Source organism: Sander lucioperca, chromosome 16 (genome assembly GCF_008315115.2).
Source record: "Sander lucioperca isolate FBNREF2018 chromosome 16, SLUC_FBN_1.2, whole genome shotgun sequence".
NCBI classification, from domain to species: Eukaryota; Metazoa; Chordata; class Actinopteri; order Perciformes; family Percidae; genus Sander; species Sander lucioperca.
The window spans coordinates 12,057,193-12,074,451 of record NC_050188.1 but is presented as its reverse complement, the minus strand read 5'-3'; the positions used below and the strand labels follow the sequence as shown (position 1 = coordinate 12,074,451).

The 17,259-nt window shown below is 41.5% G+C and overlaps 1 protein-coding gene and 1 long non-coding RNA gene across 2 annotated transcripts in view; both read left to right on the top strand.

Moving 5' to 3' along the window:
* Positions 1 to 1,485: 1,485 nt before the first annotated feature.
* Positions 1,486 to 3,284, top strand: LOC118493487 (gastrula zinc finger protein XlCGF67.1-like). The gene is made up of 3 exons (XM_035993436.1): positions 1,486 to 2,295; positions 2,481 to 2,487; positions 3,281 to 3,284. The coding sequence occupies exons 1-3, from the start codon at positions 1,716 to 1,718 to the stop codon at positions 3,282 to 3,284; spliced, it is 591 nt and encodes a 196-aa protein (XP_035849329.1). The 5' UTR covers positions 1,486 to 1,715.
* Positions 3,285 to 6,055: 2,771 nt separating this feature from the next.
* LOC116050074 overlaps positions 6,056 to 17,259 on the top strand; it is a 15,218-nt gene continuing 4,014 nt past the window's right edge. The window contains exons 1-2 of the long non-coding RNA XR_004105002.1: positions 6,056 to 6,980; positions 11,730 to 11,735. This is a non-coding gene — a long non-coding RNA (uncharacterized LOC116050074). The remainder of the gene's footprint in view (positions 6,981 to 11,729; positions 11,736 to 17,259) is intronic.

Here is a 17,259-nt window from a genome sequence, read left to right as displayed (position 1 = left end):
TTGGTTGCTGGTCCCATGCTTGCAAAATTGCAAGGGTTTGATACCTGGGGTAGGCATGGGTGGCTGGCTAATTCTGCAAGAGACTTTTGGTCATAATGACTAAAGGTCAGGGGTGTGAATTGAGGGGGAGTCCACAGATAGCTGTTGTCATTGAGGTTGGCTTACTGAAGCAGCCAGCGTTTGCTCCTACAGGCTTTTGCTCAACAATAGGGTGAGTATTAGGTGTCTTAGTCTCATCAGGGGTAAGGGCCCTTTCATCTAAGGTATAATCTCATCCTGTTTCTTATACTGCACTGTAACTTTTATTCTCGTATTTATTTTTTACATGTTTTAATTGCTTTTAACTGCTCCTTAATGTTTTATGTAAAGCACTTTGAATTGCCCTGTTGCTGAAATGTGCTATACTGGGCGGACATTGCTGATGGTTTACCCAGATGGTCCTCTTAGGTTTGTTGTATACTGTGCTGTGTGCAGATAACTAGGAGTTGTAATGGCTTGCCTGTGGCCGACAAACCCATTTCATAGTCTCTAAAGTAGAGGATGTTGTAACTGCCGCTTTGTTGATTCTGGTAAGGCCCCACTGTATGTGTAACTAGGCTGCATCCTAAGATCTGTGGAAAACTTCAGTTCTGGCTCGAAGGACCAATTATTGAATAGGTATTCACTTAGGACTGTGTAGGTGATGGTTACATATAGGGATGTACTGATTGGGGAAATAAATAACACCAGTTGCTCCATTAAATTGCAATAAAAACATACATCCATGTCATTTACATAGGAGAATGTCAACATTGTCCAAATACAACAGTCTTACTAGAAATATATAAAGGTACAGCTAAACTAGAATTAGCATGATCCAAATTAGCATCCAAAACACAGTGAAAGACTCAAATAATGTCCAGATCAGACAAAAATGATTGGTTTTACTCACAGTTCATCAGACACACACAACTTGAACTATTTGAATGCAGTAAACACTCTGTTATTCTGACGTGTCTCTTGTTATGCGTCTTAATTACCGACTGCACCACTTTGTGCTCAACAGCACAGTTGGCATTATTTCACCACAAGAGGACAATAATGTCAGTCAACAGCCTTTCCAACATTATTATATACAGTATGTCTTAGAATCACAATCCAGGTGATAAGATACAGTTCCACAACATTTCTCTGTGTTTCCTGCAGATGTTGAGCAGCTGTTGGTGGTTAAAGAAGAGGTTCCCCCTGAGCAGCAGGAGTGTAGCTCCAGTGTGGACCAGCAGGAGCCAGAGCCCCCCCTAAACATTAAAGAGGAACAGGAGGAACTGTGGAGCAGTCAGGAGGGAGAGCAGCTTCAAGGGCTGGAGGAGGCTGATATCACCAAGTTCCCATTCACTCCTGTCCCTGTGAAGAGTGAAGATGATGAAGAGGAAGCTCAGTCCTCACAGCTTCATCAGAGACAAACTCAACACATGGAAACAGAAGCTGATGGAGAGGACTGTGGAGGACCAGAACCAGCCAGGAACTCACATCCACATCCACTTTTACAACCAGAGACTGAAGACCAGACTGGAGACTCTTCTGAACCTGAGACTGATGACAGTGCTGATTGGAAGGAGACCAGAGAGCCTCAGTCAGCTTTAAACTCTCTGAAACATGATTCAAGATGTAAGAAAACCTTCAGCTGCTCTGAGTGTGGGAAAATATTTGGCTTCAAGTCAGATTTTAAGAGACACATGAGAACCCACACAGGAGAGAAGCCTTTCAGCTGCTCTGAGTGTGGTAAAGCTTTCACTGATAGTGGAAACCAGAAGAAACACATGAGAACTCACACAGGAGAAAAACCTTTTAGCTGCTCAGTCTGTAAGAAATCTTTTACACGGATAGATGGTTTACGGTCACACATGGCTGTAGTCCACACAGGAGAGAAAAGATTCAGCTGCAGTGTTTGTAACAAAAGATGTGCCCAGAGTTCTTGTGTCAAAACGCATAAATGTGTTGATCAGATGGAAACAGAAGCTGATGGAGAGGACTGTGGAGGACCAGAACCAGCCAGGAACTCACATCCACATCCACATTTACAACCAGAGACTGAAGACCAGACTGGAGACTCTTCTGAACCTGAGACTGGTGACAGTGCTGATTGGAAGGAGACCAGAGAACCTCAGTCAGCTTTAAACTCTCTGAAACATGATTCAAGATGCAAGAAAACTTTCAGCTGCTCCGAGTGTGGGAGAAGATTTAACAGTGAGTCACATCTGAAGAGACACGTGAGAACTCACACAGGAGAAAAACCTTTTAGCTGCTCTGAGTGTGGTAAAGCTTTCGCTGAACGTGTTCACCTGAAGGAACACATGAGAACTCACACAGGAGAAAAACCTTTCAGCTGCTCAGTCTGTAAGAAATCTTTTACACAGAGTGGAACTTTACGGTCACACATGAATATCCACACAGGAGAAAAATCGTTCAGCTGTTTAGTCTGTAATAAATCTTTTACACAGAGAGGAAGTTTACGGTCACACATGGCCAGAGTCCACACAGGAGAGAAAAGATTCAGCTGCAGTGTTTGTAACAGAAGATTTGCCCAGAGTTCTGATGTCAAAACACATAAATGTGTTGGTCAGATGGAAACAGAAGCTGATGGAGAGGACTGTGGAGGACCAGAACCAGCCAGGAACTCACATCCACTTTTACAACCAGAGACTGGAGACTCTTCTGAACCTGAGACTGGTGACAGTGCTGATTGGAAGGAGACCAGAGAACCTCAGTCAGCTTTAAACTCTCTGAAATATGATTCAAGATGTAAGAAAACGTTCAGCTGCTCTGAGTGTGGGAGAAGATTTAACAGTGAGTCACATCTGAAGAGACACATGAGAACTCACACAGGAGAAAAACCTTTTAGCTGCTCTGAGTGTGGTAGAGCGTTCGCTGAACGTGGTCACCTGAAGGAACACATGAGAACTCACACAGGAGAAAAACCTTTCAGCTGCTCAGTCTGTAAGAAATCTTTTACACAGAGTGGAACTTTACGGTCACACATGAGAATCCACACAGGAGAGAAAAGATTCAGCTGCAGTGTTTGTAACAAAAGATTTGCCTGGCGTTCTGATGTCAAAACACATAAATGTGTTGGTCAGATGGAAACAGAAGCTGATGGAGAGGACTGTGGAGGACCAGAACCAGCCAGGAACTCACATCCACATCCACTTTTACAACCAGAGACTGAAGACCAGACTGGAGACTCTTCTGAACCTGAGACTGGTGACATGGAATAACATAATCTTTATGTATCAACATCTAGATAGGAAAGTACACTCTTATTTTAAATATTTTATAAGATATTGTTTTGTCTTGTAATGTCTGTCATATAATCAATTATAATCAAGAAAGGGATTTTGTGTATCATGCTTAAGCACAATTTAGGCCCAGCAGTCTCAGAGAGGAGACTTTTCTGTCTGTGTCAGGGAGACAGGAAGTGCAGGTTGAAAGCTATCTTTAGTTTAAACAAGGGAGATGTGAGGGAGGTAGCATAGGGAAGTTAGCCTAGCAAGGTGTTTCCTGTCAGGGAGAGGAGGAGTTTTCTCTTTGGAGCAAAGCTGAGATGGACATATTATGGTCTGTAGAAAACTATAAAAACTCACTTGTGCATTGCCATGTTCCAAGGTAATATGATCAGTGACACCAACATGATTAAGGTCTTTTGACATGTATAGTGTCTATGCCACTAATTAGGCCATGGTAAAGCTAATGGGTTACATTTTGGGACCCAGGCTCTTTTTTTCTGTACATACTGCCCTTGGGGTCCATTTTAAAAAAACACTGTAAAAAACAATGATAAGGACACACTTCAACCTTTGCTTAACTGCTTGAGAGATCTCAATATGGTTAGATCAGAATTTTCCCTGTCTCAACGACAATAACACTGAAATTGTTGTTTGGTCGTACTGAACATTTTAATGCCTGTGTAGATGCTCTTGGTACTTTATCCATCCATCCATCTTCGTCCGCTTATCCGGTGTCGGGTCGCGGGGGAGCAGCTCCAGCAGGGGACTCCAAACTTCCCTTTCCCGAGCCACGTTAACCAGCTCCGACTGGGGATTCCTGAGGCGTTCCCAGGCCAGGTTGGAGATATAATCCCTCCACCTAGTCCTGGGTCTTCCCCGAGGCCTCCTCCCAGCTGGACGTGCCTGGAACACCTCCCTAGGGAGGCGCCCAGGGGGCATCCTTACCAGATGCCCAAACCACCTCAACTGGCTCCTTTCGACGTGAAGGAGCAGCGGCTCTACTCCGAGCTCCTCACGGATGACTGAGCTTCTCACCCTATCTCTAAGGGAGACGCCAGCCACCCTCCTGAGGAAACCCATTTCGGCCGCTTGTACCCTGGATCTTGTTCTTTCGGTCATGACCCAGCCTTCATGACCATAGGTGAGGGTAGGAACGAAAACTGACCGGTAGATCGAGAGCTTTGCCTTCTGGCTCAGCTCTATTTTCGTCACAACGGTGCGATAAATTGAATGTAATACCGCACCCGCTGCGCCGATTCTCCGACCAATCTCCCGCTCCATTGTCCCCTCACTCGCGAACAAGACCCCAAGGTACTTGAACTCCTTCACTTGGGTACTTTAGATTCCCGTATTCATCCTTTTACCAAGAATCTGGGTGTGATTTTTGACAGTGCTTTTAAATTTGACAAACAGATTAGCTCTGTTGTTAAAACCAGTTTCTTCCAGCTGAGACTTTTGGCTAAGGTCAAGCCCTACCTGCTACGCAAAGACTTCGAAAGATGCATTTATTACGTCTCGATTAGACTACTGTAACTCTTTGTATGTTGGATTGGATCAGTCATCCCTTCGTCGGCTACAGGTAGTCCAGAACGCAGCAGCTCGACTTTTAACCGGGACCAAAAAGCGTGACCACATTACACCAGTTTTGGCCACGCTCCACTGGCTTCCTGTCCGTTTCAGGATTGAATTTAAAATTGTATTGCTTGTTTTTAAGATTTAAAATGGGTTGTTGCCTACTTATTTATCAGAGCTTTTACATGTCCACACACCTGTCAAAGCACTGAGGTCTTCCAATCCGATGCTCCTTGATGTGTCCAGATCCAGGTTAAAAAATAAAGGTGACCAAGCCTTTGCAGTGGCTGCCCCAAACCTCTGGAATAGTTTACCTCTTCATATAAGAACAGCTCGGACCGTTGAAACATTGAAGTCCTTGCTTAAGACCCACTACTATTCGTTGTCTTTCAATTAAAGTTGAGCTTTGATATCTTAACCTTTTTCTACTGTTGGTTATTTTGTATTGTGTATTGTTTGTGTATATTACATTTTTTTTTTTTAGCTTGTTAAGCATTTTGGTCAACTACGGTTGTTTTTAAACGTACTATATAAATAAAATTGAACTGAACTAATAAAGTAAAGAAATATAATGGTTTGATATGACCGGTGTGGTACACCAAGACATGCTGAGTACTCTTCAGGATGAAATAAAGCCATCTGTTGACTAGCATGCATGTTATTAGCTATTGCCTGGGTCACAACGACATATGTGTACTTAAGAAAAGGAAGATGAGAGGACTTCTAGTCTAATTCTAGACCCCTTAGATGGTCAGGAGCCCGCCGTATCCTTTTCATCCTTTTATACCCGTGACCTGTTTGCATGCCTGAGTGGTTCAGCGGACCACTAACGTTAGACCCAGCCCGCCGTTAAGCTCGTTCTCTGTAATCGATGCAGCATAAAAGCACGGCAGAACCAGCCAGCCGGCCGGTGTTAGTTGGCTAATGCTCCACATATCTGGAGATATATATATATATCTATAGATATATATATCTATAGATATATATATATATATATATATATATAGATATATAGATATATAGATATATATATATATAGATATATATATATATATATATATATATATATATATATATAGATATATATATATATATAGATATATAGATATTCTAAAACATATCTGTTTTAAATTTTTTAATCTGTTTTCATGTAAAGCACTTTGAATTGCCCTGTTGCTGAAATGTGCTATACAAATAAAGCTGCCTTGCCTTGCCTAACGTTAGCTTGCTAACTCCGCCTTAACGTTACCACCTCGTCACATCGTTCACAGAAAACAAGCCGAATGAAGCCGTCACTCGGGGCGACGGCAACATGCTTTGTGTGGATGAAGCATGAAGTTAATTTGACTCATTCAGCGGCCGGCTCTCTGCTTCGTAACGTTACTACTCCACGGCTCGTTTGCTCCGCGACTCGCCGGAAGTCGTCTTATACTGAAATGTATATGTTACCATGGCAATGGTAAACGTAAATGGCTGCCGCTCTGACCATTCTGCTATGTTGATTTAAATGGAAATGGCCTTTCTATTCAATTCGTCTGACAATCTTTTCTGTACCGAGGCCGCTGTGTCAGCCAGTAAAGAACTTTACTTCTAATTTTAAATATAGATAGGCCTTAGTAGTTTAAATAACTAGTAAAGTAAAGAGAGAAATAGCAACAAGAAAAAAACACCACAATTGACAGCTTCTCCATTGTACAACTTAACCAATACCCTAGCATTGTGTATCAGATCACAACAATTTGTAGTTAGCTGGATCATCATTTTCCATAATAGACCATATACTGACCTACCTGAGACAGCATCGTAGCTCTGCTCGGGTCCTGCAGGTCACACAATGTGTACAGTAACGTACATTAGGCTAACGTTACCAGGCTTGGCTAGCGATCGTTAAAGACATGTTCAAAATCAGCATTCTGTCTCTGGGGCAGTCAGTTGAGAAAATAACTAAGAATAAACAAAATAAGACTAAAGATGGACAACAAGGCCACATCAACAATAACTAACAGTATACAGCACCAATACAAGATTAATACATGAAGAATTTATGAAGGGAACACATTACACATTATTTACTAGTTGTCAGGGAGCTCAGAGGACTCAAAAGCACGACTCAGTGGCAGAGGTAAAGAGGTAATGAAGTTTATTGTACAAATTAAATTATTTAATTAAAGGCGGAGGTATCAAACACAGGAGGCAAAAGACGTAAAACGGGCTGTAGGTCTAGAAATCACTGGGATTTGGTCCCTGGTAGTACCGGCCTAATCTGGTTGGTACCCTAGAAAGTACAGAGTTTTGGTACTCAACCCCACCCTAAACCAAACAAGGGTTGAAGGTGTTTTAGAGGTACTGCAGTACTGTTTTATCTCCTGGTATTGGCTGGACAAACCCTGTGAGGAATTACAACTTGTGAAATCTTGAGTCCCTCTTGGTTTTTGTAATGTCATGTGTAAGGCTTAGAACTTTTTTCAGAGCTCTGAAAATGTTATACAGTATTTGTCTTTCTTCTAAAAGTGTATTTTAATCATTAATCTTCTTTGTGTGTATTTCTGAGGAAGTCTTGAACACTTCCGGACTTTTATATTGAAGCCTAGCAACTGGAACACTTCCGGACATTTATTTAGAAGCTCAGCAACTGATCTGCACCGGAAGCTGCAGTCTTCACTGCGGCTAACTTCACGCTTTGAATAAGATGGCGTCTAGCAGAAACGTGTGTTAGCAGCTGATACAGTACGTATGATTAACACACACACAGACACACGCACACAGTGTGTTTCCATGCACAGCAGTAACAGGGGTATGGTCTTACTCCTCCGGAGTAGGGAGTGGCACCGATCATAGCCCGCTAAAGGTGTATACATGGAGGGATACCCCGGTTACTGAAGGAGTTCTCTGCTTCTGTTAACGGGCACAGACGCACTGAGACTTCTGGCTCGAAGGACCAATTATTGAATAGGTATTCACTTAGGACTGTATAGGTAATGGTTACATATAGGGATGTACTGCTTGGGGAAAGAAATAGCACTGATTGCTCCATTAAGTTATAAAACAGACATCCATGTCATTTACATAAGAGAATGTCAACATTGCCCAAATACAACAGTCTAAACTAGAAATATAAAGGTACAGATAAACTAGCATTAGCATTAGGAAACCACATGGTGATTAGATTAGCCCTGCATCAACAAAAGTCTCACCAAAACACAGTGAAAGACCATATATAATAATGTCCAGATCAGACAAAAATGATTGTTTTTACTCACAATTCATCAGAGAGACACACACAACTTGAACCATTTGAATGCAGTAAAGTCCACTTCGCACTCTGTTATTCTGACAAGTCTCTTGTTATGCCTCTTAATGTGGTTATATGTAACTTTCAGTTTGTGTTGATTCTAGCGGCCGCTTTGGACACAAGTGGTAGTGTTTTTACCACATCTGCTGTCGTAACGGTCTTTTCTTTACGGTGCTTTATTGCGCACTGTATTACTGAGTTAGTGTTACCAGGAGGTCATATAGTCGCTCATTAAATATAATAGAAAATCATTACTTTACAATAAGAGAATATATTACAGATGCATTGTTGCATTTCAAGTGTTGCTTATGGTAACTTAGCATACTTACCTGAAGACCTATTTGGGGTAGGTAGTTGTTCTTCATTTAATTTCCTTCTTTTCTGTGATGGTCCTGCCCCAGTATCAGCCATAATTACAGCAGATAATTTCTAAAATAACATTAAAATACAACTAAGCCTAGCTTATAAAAATAACCCTTCTGCTACCTGTCTGGGTACGCTAACACAGGCTTTTCCGGTGTTACAAAAAAAAATCTGTGACCCTTTCAGAATGTTACTGTTGCGCCGTCTACCTGCCATAAATCATTCTGTGACCACGCGGCAAAAATTTTACCCGAGCAACGGCACTAATAAAAACTACCTAAAAATAGCGTTCTTTTCACTGTTAAGTCTCGTTTGCTGTTACAGTTCATTTAATATCATAATATGAAAAATTACAGTTACAGAAACACTAAAAAGTTACATATGGTCACTTTAATTACTGCAGTTGCATTATTTCACCAGAAGAGGGCCCTAATGTCAGTCAACAGCCTTTCCAACAGTTTTCCAAGGTTGAAAAGGAAGACTAGTAGTGTAGATGTAACCTAAGTAACTGACTGAACAACCAGTATTTCTTTATAACAATCACAATCCAGGTGATAAGATACAGTTCCGCAATCTTTCTCTGTATGTTTCCTGCAGATGTTGAGCAGCTGTTGGTGGTTAAAGAAGAGGTTCCCCCTGAGCAGCAGGAGTGTAGCTCCAGTGTGGACCAGCAGGAGCCAGAGCCCCCCCCACACATTAAAGAGGAACAGGAGGCGTTGTGGAGCAGTCAGGAGGGAGAGCAGCTTCAAGGGCTGGAGGAGGCTGATATCACCAAGTTCCCATTCACTCCTGTCCCTGTGAAGAGTGAAGATGATGAAGAGGAAGCTCAGTTCTCACAGCTTCATCAGAGACAAACTCAACACATGGAAACAGAAGCTGATGGAGAGGACTGTGGAGGACCAGAACCAGCCAGGAACTCACATCCACTTTTACAACCAGAGACTGAAGACCAGACTGGAGACTCTTCTGATCCTGAGACTGGTGACATGGAATAACGTTTGTGCCTTTAAAAAAATTGATAAAAGAACGTTGAAAATAGTGACAACATCAGGAAACGCTTCAAAAACGTAGGGAAAAGCTCGAAAAAAAGACAACCAAAAAGTTGAAAAAAAAATATACAAGTTGAAATTTTGACCCAGCAGGGTTCAACAATAAGGGTTGCCCGATTTCTGCTACTTTTTGTCCCATTTGGGAGTTTCCTCCAACATAAAGTTCAGCTATATTCCAACAAATCTTTCCCTCCTCTCGTCTGATTAGTATGACTGAGACTGACAGGACTCTGAGTGGACTGACTAATGACCAACAAATGTTATTTTAGTTTATTACATTCATAATTCTGTCATAACTCTGTGATAAAAGACTTGCAGAAACTGATCTGTTAGTATGAGTGAAACCCTTCACTGTAACATAATGTGTAAGTTATGTAGTGAGTTAGGCCAAGAGTTATTGGGCCTGTGGTCCACTAGTCGGCGCTCAGCCCTCTGTTTAACCGTTCTGTTGTCCCCGGGTCAACCAAATTGTCTAAATAATAACGTGGGTGGTTCTATACAACGCTCTTCCTAAACAAAATAAACGATCAGTTCACTAATTTCATTGGATTTGGGTGTTTCATTCAATTTTATTGCATTTGAAAAAAAAAAAAACATGGTAAAGGAACATTGAAAATATTTAGAAAAATGTCTGAAAAAAGCAACAAAAATGTTTTAAAAAGCGCAAAACAGCAACAAAAACTTTGGAAAAGGTGACAAAAAAGTCAGGAAAAGCAACAAGTGTCGAAAAAGTTTTAATTTTAATTTTATGACCCCGAAAAACAAAACGTTAAAGGTGCTCACCTGGTGGAGCGGGCGCCCATGTATAGGGGTTAGGGCTGGGACAGTATGGATTTTTTTTCTACTGCGGTTGATAAGCAAGAAATTCCCGCAGTAGCGTAGTATACCCCCTTACGAGAGTAGCGTAAATTAGAGCGAGAATGGCATTGTGCCTTAAAGGAGTGATGTCAGTGCCCATGTGGTCGCGCAAGGAGAGCGAGCAGTAACGGAGAGTAGTGTATGAGTGCCGCTATGAGGAAAGGCTATTGCGCTCTCTACCAATATTAGCCGCTCTGTTTTAGGCTACGAAACGTGCACGCAGGCTGAATTTCAACCGTGCCGTATAAACAGAGGGACACTCCGCTAGCTGCTAGGCTAATGTGCAATGGTAAACACTGCAGCTGTAACGTTAATGTGTCTACCTCAGCTGAGAACGGAGAAATGTCTTTGCCTTTCCTACCGTAATACACGGTATGGAACAATGCGCTCCCCAACTCGTGAAAGGTCGGATTTGCTCCATCTTTTGATATGTTTTTTTTTGTTTAGAAAACCTTGAATGAATGAATCCATGTCATTAGACACAACGTTCACACATGTGCAGGCCACTGTTTTTTTTTTTTTTTTGTGGTGATGAGCTCAGACCTCACTTAACCACGGTATTGCGATAATGCGGTAACCGTCCCAGCCCTAATATAGGGGTTGACTCCAACTTCAACTTTATTTGTTTATAACACATACAAGACACATAAATACATACAAGTTTGACACACACTCCAACTGGAACACAACAGTAACAGTACGAGGACAAATAAATACCAGTACAAGGTGCAGAGGGATCCATGACGTTAAGATAGCAGCGTCAAAGTATACATACGGTAGGAAAAAGGGGACGTCAGCCTACAAAGTTGAAACAATATAATCAACAATGAACATCGTCAACAACAGCATCCATTACATTACATCACCAACCCCTTTCATCAACGTTTCTGACATCCTCAACATGTAGTCAACAGACTATACAACCAACCAACCAAGGAATAAAGAAAGAAAGAAAAGAAAGAGGATGAAGTGAGGTAGCCAAGAGATCAAAGAAGACTCCTCAGCCCAGCGGCCCTTTGCTGCATGTCATTCCCCCTCTCTCTCCCCTTTCATGTCTTCAGCTGTCCTGGTTTAAGTAAAGGCCTAAAATGCCCCAAAAATTATATATATATATATAAAAAAGAAAAACACTAAGTTGCATGGTCCACGGAAGAACAACACAAGGGTCAATAAAGTACAGATGAAGCCAATGTGTCTGGTTGTGTCAAAACTTTTTGCACGTAGACAGAAATAAGTGAGCGAAATAACTAACGCTTTTATTTTACATTATTATTTCTATTATTTACCCGTATGAAATAGGAAAACTAATCTGGACCGGAGGTGATAGGAGAGATTATTGTTCTAAAATTGGGCTACTTTCCTCTGGGATCAATAAATGATCAGTTCTGCAAAAATCCAAATGTTTTTAAACTCTTGCACTACTCATCGTACATGGAGTTTGAGGCGTTCACTAACCCTAACAACCGCGGTCCCGCATAAGCTATATCACGACGCTGGTTATCAACTAGTTCAATCAACCCAGGGTTTCCCAATCCAGCGACACGCGCGTTCACATAAAATAGGCGGTTGTTTGCACACCACGACCAATCGCAAACATCTAACAGAGCCGCATATTTTATATAAGAAGAGCAAACTATAATTCTACATAAATATGAAGAACACAGACACGGTTTTACAGGCAAAACGCAGGAAGGAAAGCTGGCAAAAAAGCCGACGCTGTTATGCGTAAATCACAACGTTTAGCTTATCAATATCCAGTGGTGTAGTCTACGTGATAGTCAGCTCCAGGATTTCCATATACCCACTTAAAAATGCCCAATGACACGTAACAACATACTTTCCATTATGTTTTTGATATATTTTGAATTGTCATCTGTGCTTTATTCTTCACATAGGCTCAATAAAGGTAGCCTATTTTCACCGTAAATTGGTGCATAACAATCGTTGATGCTTAAAACTTCCCTGGGGGAGGACACCCAGACCCCCCACTATGATATGCCCCCCTCCTCCCCCAAAGGCAGATTCTGGCCAATATACAGTACAGTACACCCACTACAATACATTAGACTAAACTGGTCACTTCCCCATCAGTCAGGCACAAGATCTGACCATGATTACACTTGTGCTTTCCATAAACTGTCGTTGCTTTAGCCTTTTATTTCAGTTGTAACCCCAGCAGTGGTGCGCTGTGAGAGAAAATAAAAAAATATAAAAACATAATTCAAACCGGTGTCCGCATTGGCAACACACGGCTCAAGAAGCCGACAAATAACCTATAAGTAAATCCCTCCACTGAAAATCTATATCTTTCATAAACATACCCATCAGGGAATGTTAACGGGGTTGTCGGTCTCTAAATGTTTTAACTTTTCTGAGCGTACCCCTCTCTCTCTCTCCCTCTCTCTCTCTCCCTCTCCCTCTCTCTCTCTCTCTCTCTCTCTCTCTCCGCCCACCGAGCTCCAGCTGATCTTCTAAGAACGGTGACGCCGTTATCAATCGAGTATTGATTGGTCAGTAGGCGGTGCTTTTACACCAGTTGATCTCTAATCTCCAAAATAACCTGCTCCCGACCAGGTTAGGTGTTGAGCATAAGTTACCACAGTGATTAAACCCGATCACAAGTGATCCACCTTCGTAGTACAGAAAACCCTGGGTTGAACCTGAAGTTAGCTCGTTAACGCCAAATCTTGCTTCGTAATACAGGCCTCAGGACACGCAAACAGGATGTCCTGCTTCTGAGAGGAAGTTAACGTGTTTATCCGAATTATTGAATATTTGATGTTTATTCATTTATTTGAAGTGGTTGCGGTAGTTTGACGTTTTGACGGATTGGTCAGATTTTTTTTGTCTTTCTTCAAATGTGTATTTTAATCATTTATATTCCTCTGTGTTTTGACAAAGAAGCCTAAAACACGTCCGGGCTTTTATTTTGAAGCTCAGCAACTGATCCCTACTGCTGTAGTTTATCTGGTGAGAAGTTTAAGTTTTGACAGATTAGTATAATCTCATATGACAATAAACTGTCAAATAAAAACATGAACATTAACTTCACCTTCAGACAAACAACAAAAACAGAACAACACACAGAGAACAAAACTTCTCGGTCAAGTAGACCCAAATCCATGGGTAAATTAGGTCCAGATAAAAAAAAAGAAAATGAAATTAACCTTTAGGAGTAGAGTTCTGAAACGTTATAGAGGTCTTGTTGACAAGGTGTAGAAGGTATGTGTTGTGCTTAGCACATAGTATGTTTTAGGTATTCATATAAGGTATATTATATGAGTTTTTTTTTAGACCGGACCAAGATAACTATTTTGAACCATGTTTGAACTGCTGTAGTGTATGTTGTGTTTTAATCACATGCTAATCAAGCACATTTTCATGAACTAGGAGAATTTAGGTTTCAAATAAAGCCTCATATATGCATTTTGGTCTTGCAGTTCTTCTGTTATAAGCTTTTCCCATTGGGAAAGGGAAATAGACGAAAATCAAGCAAAAGAGGTGGATTTGAACAGGTTAAAGGAAAGGGAAACAATCTACCATCATCTTTAATCAGAGCTCTAAAAAATGCAATAAAATATTTGTCTTTCTTCAGACATGTATTTTAATCATTTATCTTGCTGCGTTTTTCTAAAGACGCCTGAAACACTTCCGGAATTTTATTTTGAAGCTCAGCAACTAATCTCCACCGGAAGCTGTAGTCTTAGCCTACTGCGGCTAACTTCACACTTTGAACAAGATGGCGTCTAGCAGAAAGGTGTGTTAGCAGAGTATTTTTGTTGTGTTGAGAAAGAGGTAAAATGTGTAAAGTCCAGATGCTGAGAGCGTTGGTGGAGCAGCGACTAACTGCGGCTGCTGAAGAGATATTTGGGCTGTTTGAAAGAACGATAGCAGAGTACGAGGAGGAACTTTGTCGTTCAAAAGAGGAGAACGAGCGACAACGGGAGCTACTGGACGCTGTTTACAACCCTCAGCTTCGGCTACACAGAGCAGGTTTGGTCATTAAACCTTCAGTTGATCTTTCTCTCCTTCCTGTCATCTCTTCTCTCAGCAACCATATGACGATAAGACGTATGTAAATAAGCATTTATTCATAAGATCTAGTGTAATCTTCGCTCTTTAACAGGCCTTCGCCAAACCCACCAGACTCCATGTAAATAATCAGGACTTTTATCATCGTAAAACACACTGCATTCAAAGTGGACAGAAACACAATAAAACTATCAAAAGCCGTCTTGGTTCATCTTTCCACTGTTCCAACAATCACCACTCTGGTTTGGTTGAAATAAAATCTTAATTCACCGATTAACATGTGGAAATATCGCTACCTCAGAATAATAAGGTTCTATCTGCGTTCAGATCAGTTTTGAGATATTGAGGTTTAAAGTTTTAGCATTGCAAATAGCAAAACTGACAAATGGAGCACATTTCTTTATAGCACCAGAGTTACATACACCATGAATGTATTCTACATCTGAGATATTAAAATTCTACATGAATTGTAAATTAGGGTTTTTGAAACAAAGAAAAATTAGCTAATGTTAGCTAACGTTAGCTAGCGTTAGCTAACAGTAAGTCTTAGAATATGATGCAAATCAAGTTGGATATGACGTTTGGCAAGGAAATGAGGGGATATGACTGAATTTCCACTTGTAGTTGCATTATAGCGTTTGGATTTAGCTGAGGACAACTTTTAGACTTAGGTCATGTTAGGTAATGCTAGCTAACGTTAGCTAACGCTAGCTAACATTAACTAGCGCTAGACAACCTGGCACCATAAAGACACAAAAGTATTTGATTGGTCCTTCTGTTTGTATTCCAAAAGATGATTGGACCACAGATAGAACCTTATAACTCCAAGTCTGAGTGTAACTTTGTAGATAGAACCTTTTTGTTTTCTGAATAAAACGCCCAAAATTTATTTTATTTTTAAAAAACACCTTAAATAATGTTCACAAGTTATACCAGAGTAAGAATATGTAAATAACTCAATTTTGACAAAAATGTCAGATAGAACCTTATTATTCTAGGGTAGCGATATGATGGTGTGTGTGTTTGTGTGTCTGTGTCTGTGTGTTTGTGTCTGTGTCTGTGTCTGTGTGTGTGTGTGTGTGTGTGTCTCTCTGTGTATGTGTGCGTATTTGTGTGTGTGTGTGTGTGTGTGTCTATAACAAGAACAAATACAAGATACAAAAACATAATGACAATTCAAGTCATGTTAACTGGTACTAGGGCTGGGACGGTTACCGCAATACCGCGGTCACGTGACGCCTACCGCAGGTCTGAGCTCCTCACCGATATCACCGCAAAAAAAACATTGGCCTGCACGTTGTGTCTAACGACATGGATTGTGTCTGATGACATTGTGTCTTACATGGATTCAAGGTTTTCTAAACAAAACTTATCATTTTTAACTCACTTTACATCATCTCTTTTTCCTCTCTCTTTTCCTCACAGCAGCACTCTACTCTCCGTTACCGCTCGCTCTCCTTACGCGACCACGTGGGCACTGACGTCACTCACTTAAGGCACCCTGCCATTCTCGCTCTAACCGTGGATTTCCACAGGATGCAGAACGTCTGCGGACCGGCTCCGCTGCGGAACGGCTACCTGCTCCGCCGTCCGTCAATACCCCCCAGGTCTGGATTTGTTGCGTAACGGCTGCAGCCAGCCGACCACGAGATCTCGCGAGTTCACGCATGTTCGCGCGATATAACAGGATGTAGTTTCTATAAACAGAACCACAAAACCAACACCAGTTAGTTTCCATCCAGAGGAGTAGAGGGGAAACTACTCTGAGCTGTGTTTTCAAGGTGTAGTGCAGGGAAATATGATCCGCCGTGAGCACGCTGGATTTTATTTTGAAAAGTAACCGGATGTTTTATTTTGTTTCTGTGCTCGACTTCCTGTCCCGCACTATCTGCCGTGTGCTGAATTGCTGCGGAGCTCTCCGGCGTCCGGCAAAAATAGAAGCTCTGTGTATCTGCTCCGGAGGGCTGGGACCGCCGGAGCTGGGACGGAGTCGGGACGCAGACGTTCTGCAGTCAGTGGAAATACACACACTGACTTTAATGGAAACCTAATGACTCCGCCGACGTTCTGGAGACGTTCCGCAGACGTTCCGCATCCAGTGGAAATTGCCGGTAACTTACTCTACTCTCGTAAGGGGATTGCGGTATAGCGCTACTGCGGGAATTTCTTGCTTTTCAACTGCGGTTGAAAAAAAATACATACCACCCCAGCCCTAATTGGTACTTAGACGTAGTCATATTTTAAAATCTCCAGTTAGCTTGTAGCACTGACTTCATGTAGGGCTCTATGGAGTCTTATAGCTTTTTAGAGTCTCATTTTCACACTGGCCACTAGAGGTGTGAGTCTTCACTGATCTCCCGATTAGATTTGATATCCCGATGCGTCAAATACATTTTTCTATTAAAGCCATATAGGATATTTAATTAATAGCTTTTCAAGCTAAAAATTTTGCAGTGCTCTAATACTAAATAAATTGGATTAATAAAACTACAGCACTGAGCACATGGCACTTCCTGAATGTGCAAAACATAATAGAATATGTCAACAGAAATGTTGTTAGGCCTACAATAAATTGTAAACAGAAATAATCGATTATGGCCCGGTCGATTATCGATGCAGCATCGTCCATGTCCGTGCTGCGATGCGTTGATTATTTGAGTAATTTCAACACCTCTACTGGCCACCGAGCTAAACAACTTTAGCTGACATTAACTTCTGTCTGTTTTTTCAGCTTTGCCTCCAGAGGAAAAAAGCCAGATTGTTATTAAAGAGGAGCAGCAGGAGTGTAGCTCCAGTGTGGACCAGCAGGAGCCAGAGCCCCCCCCACACA

Coding starts and splice junctions, on each gene's coding strand:
- LOC118493487 (XM_035993436.1), top strand. CDS start 1,716: ATGAGAACCCACACAGGAGAGAAGCCTTTCAGCTGCTCTGAGTGTGGT.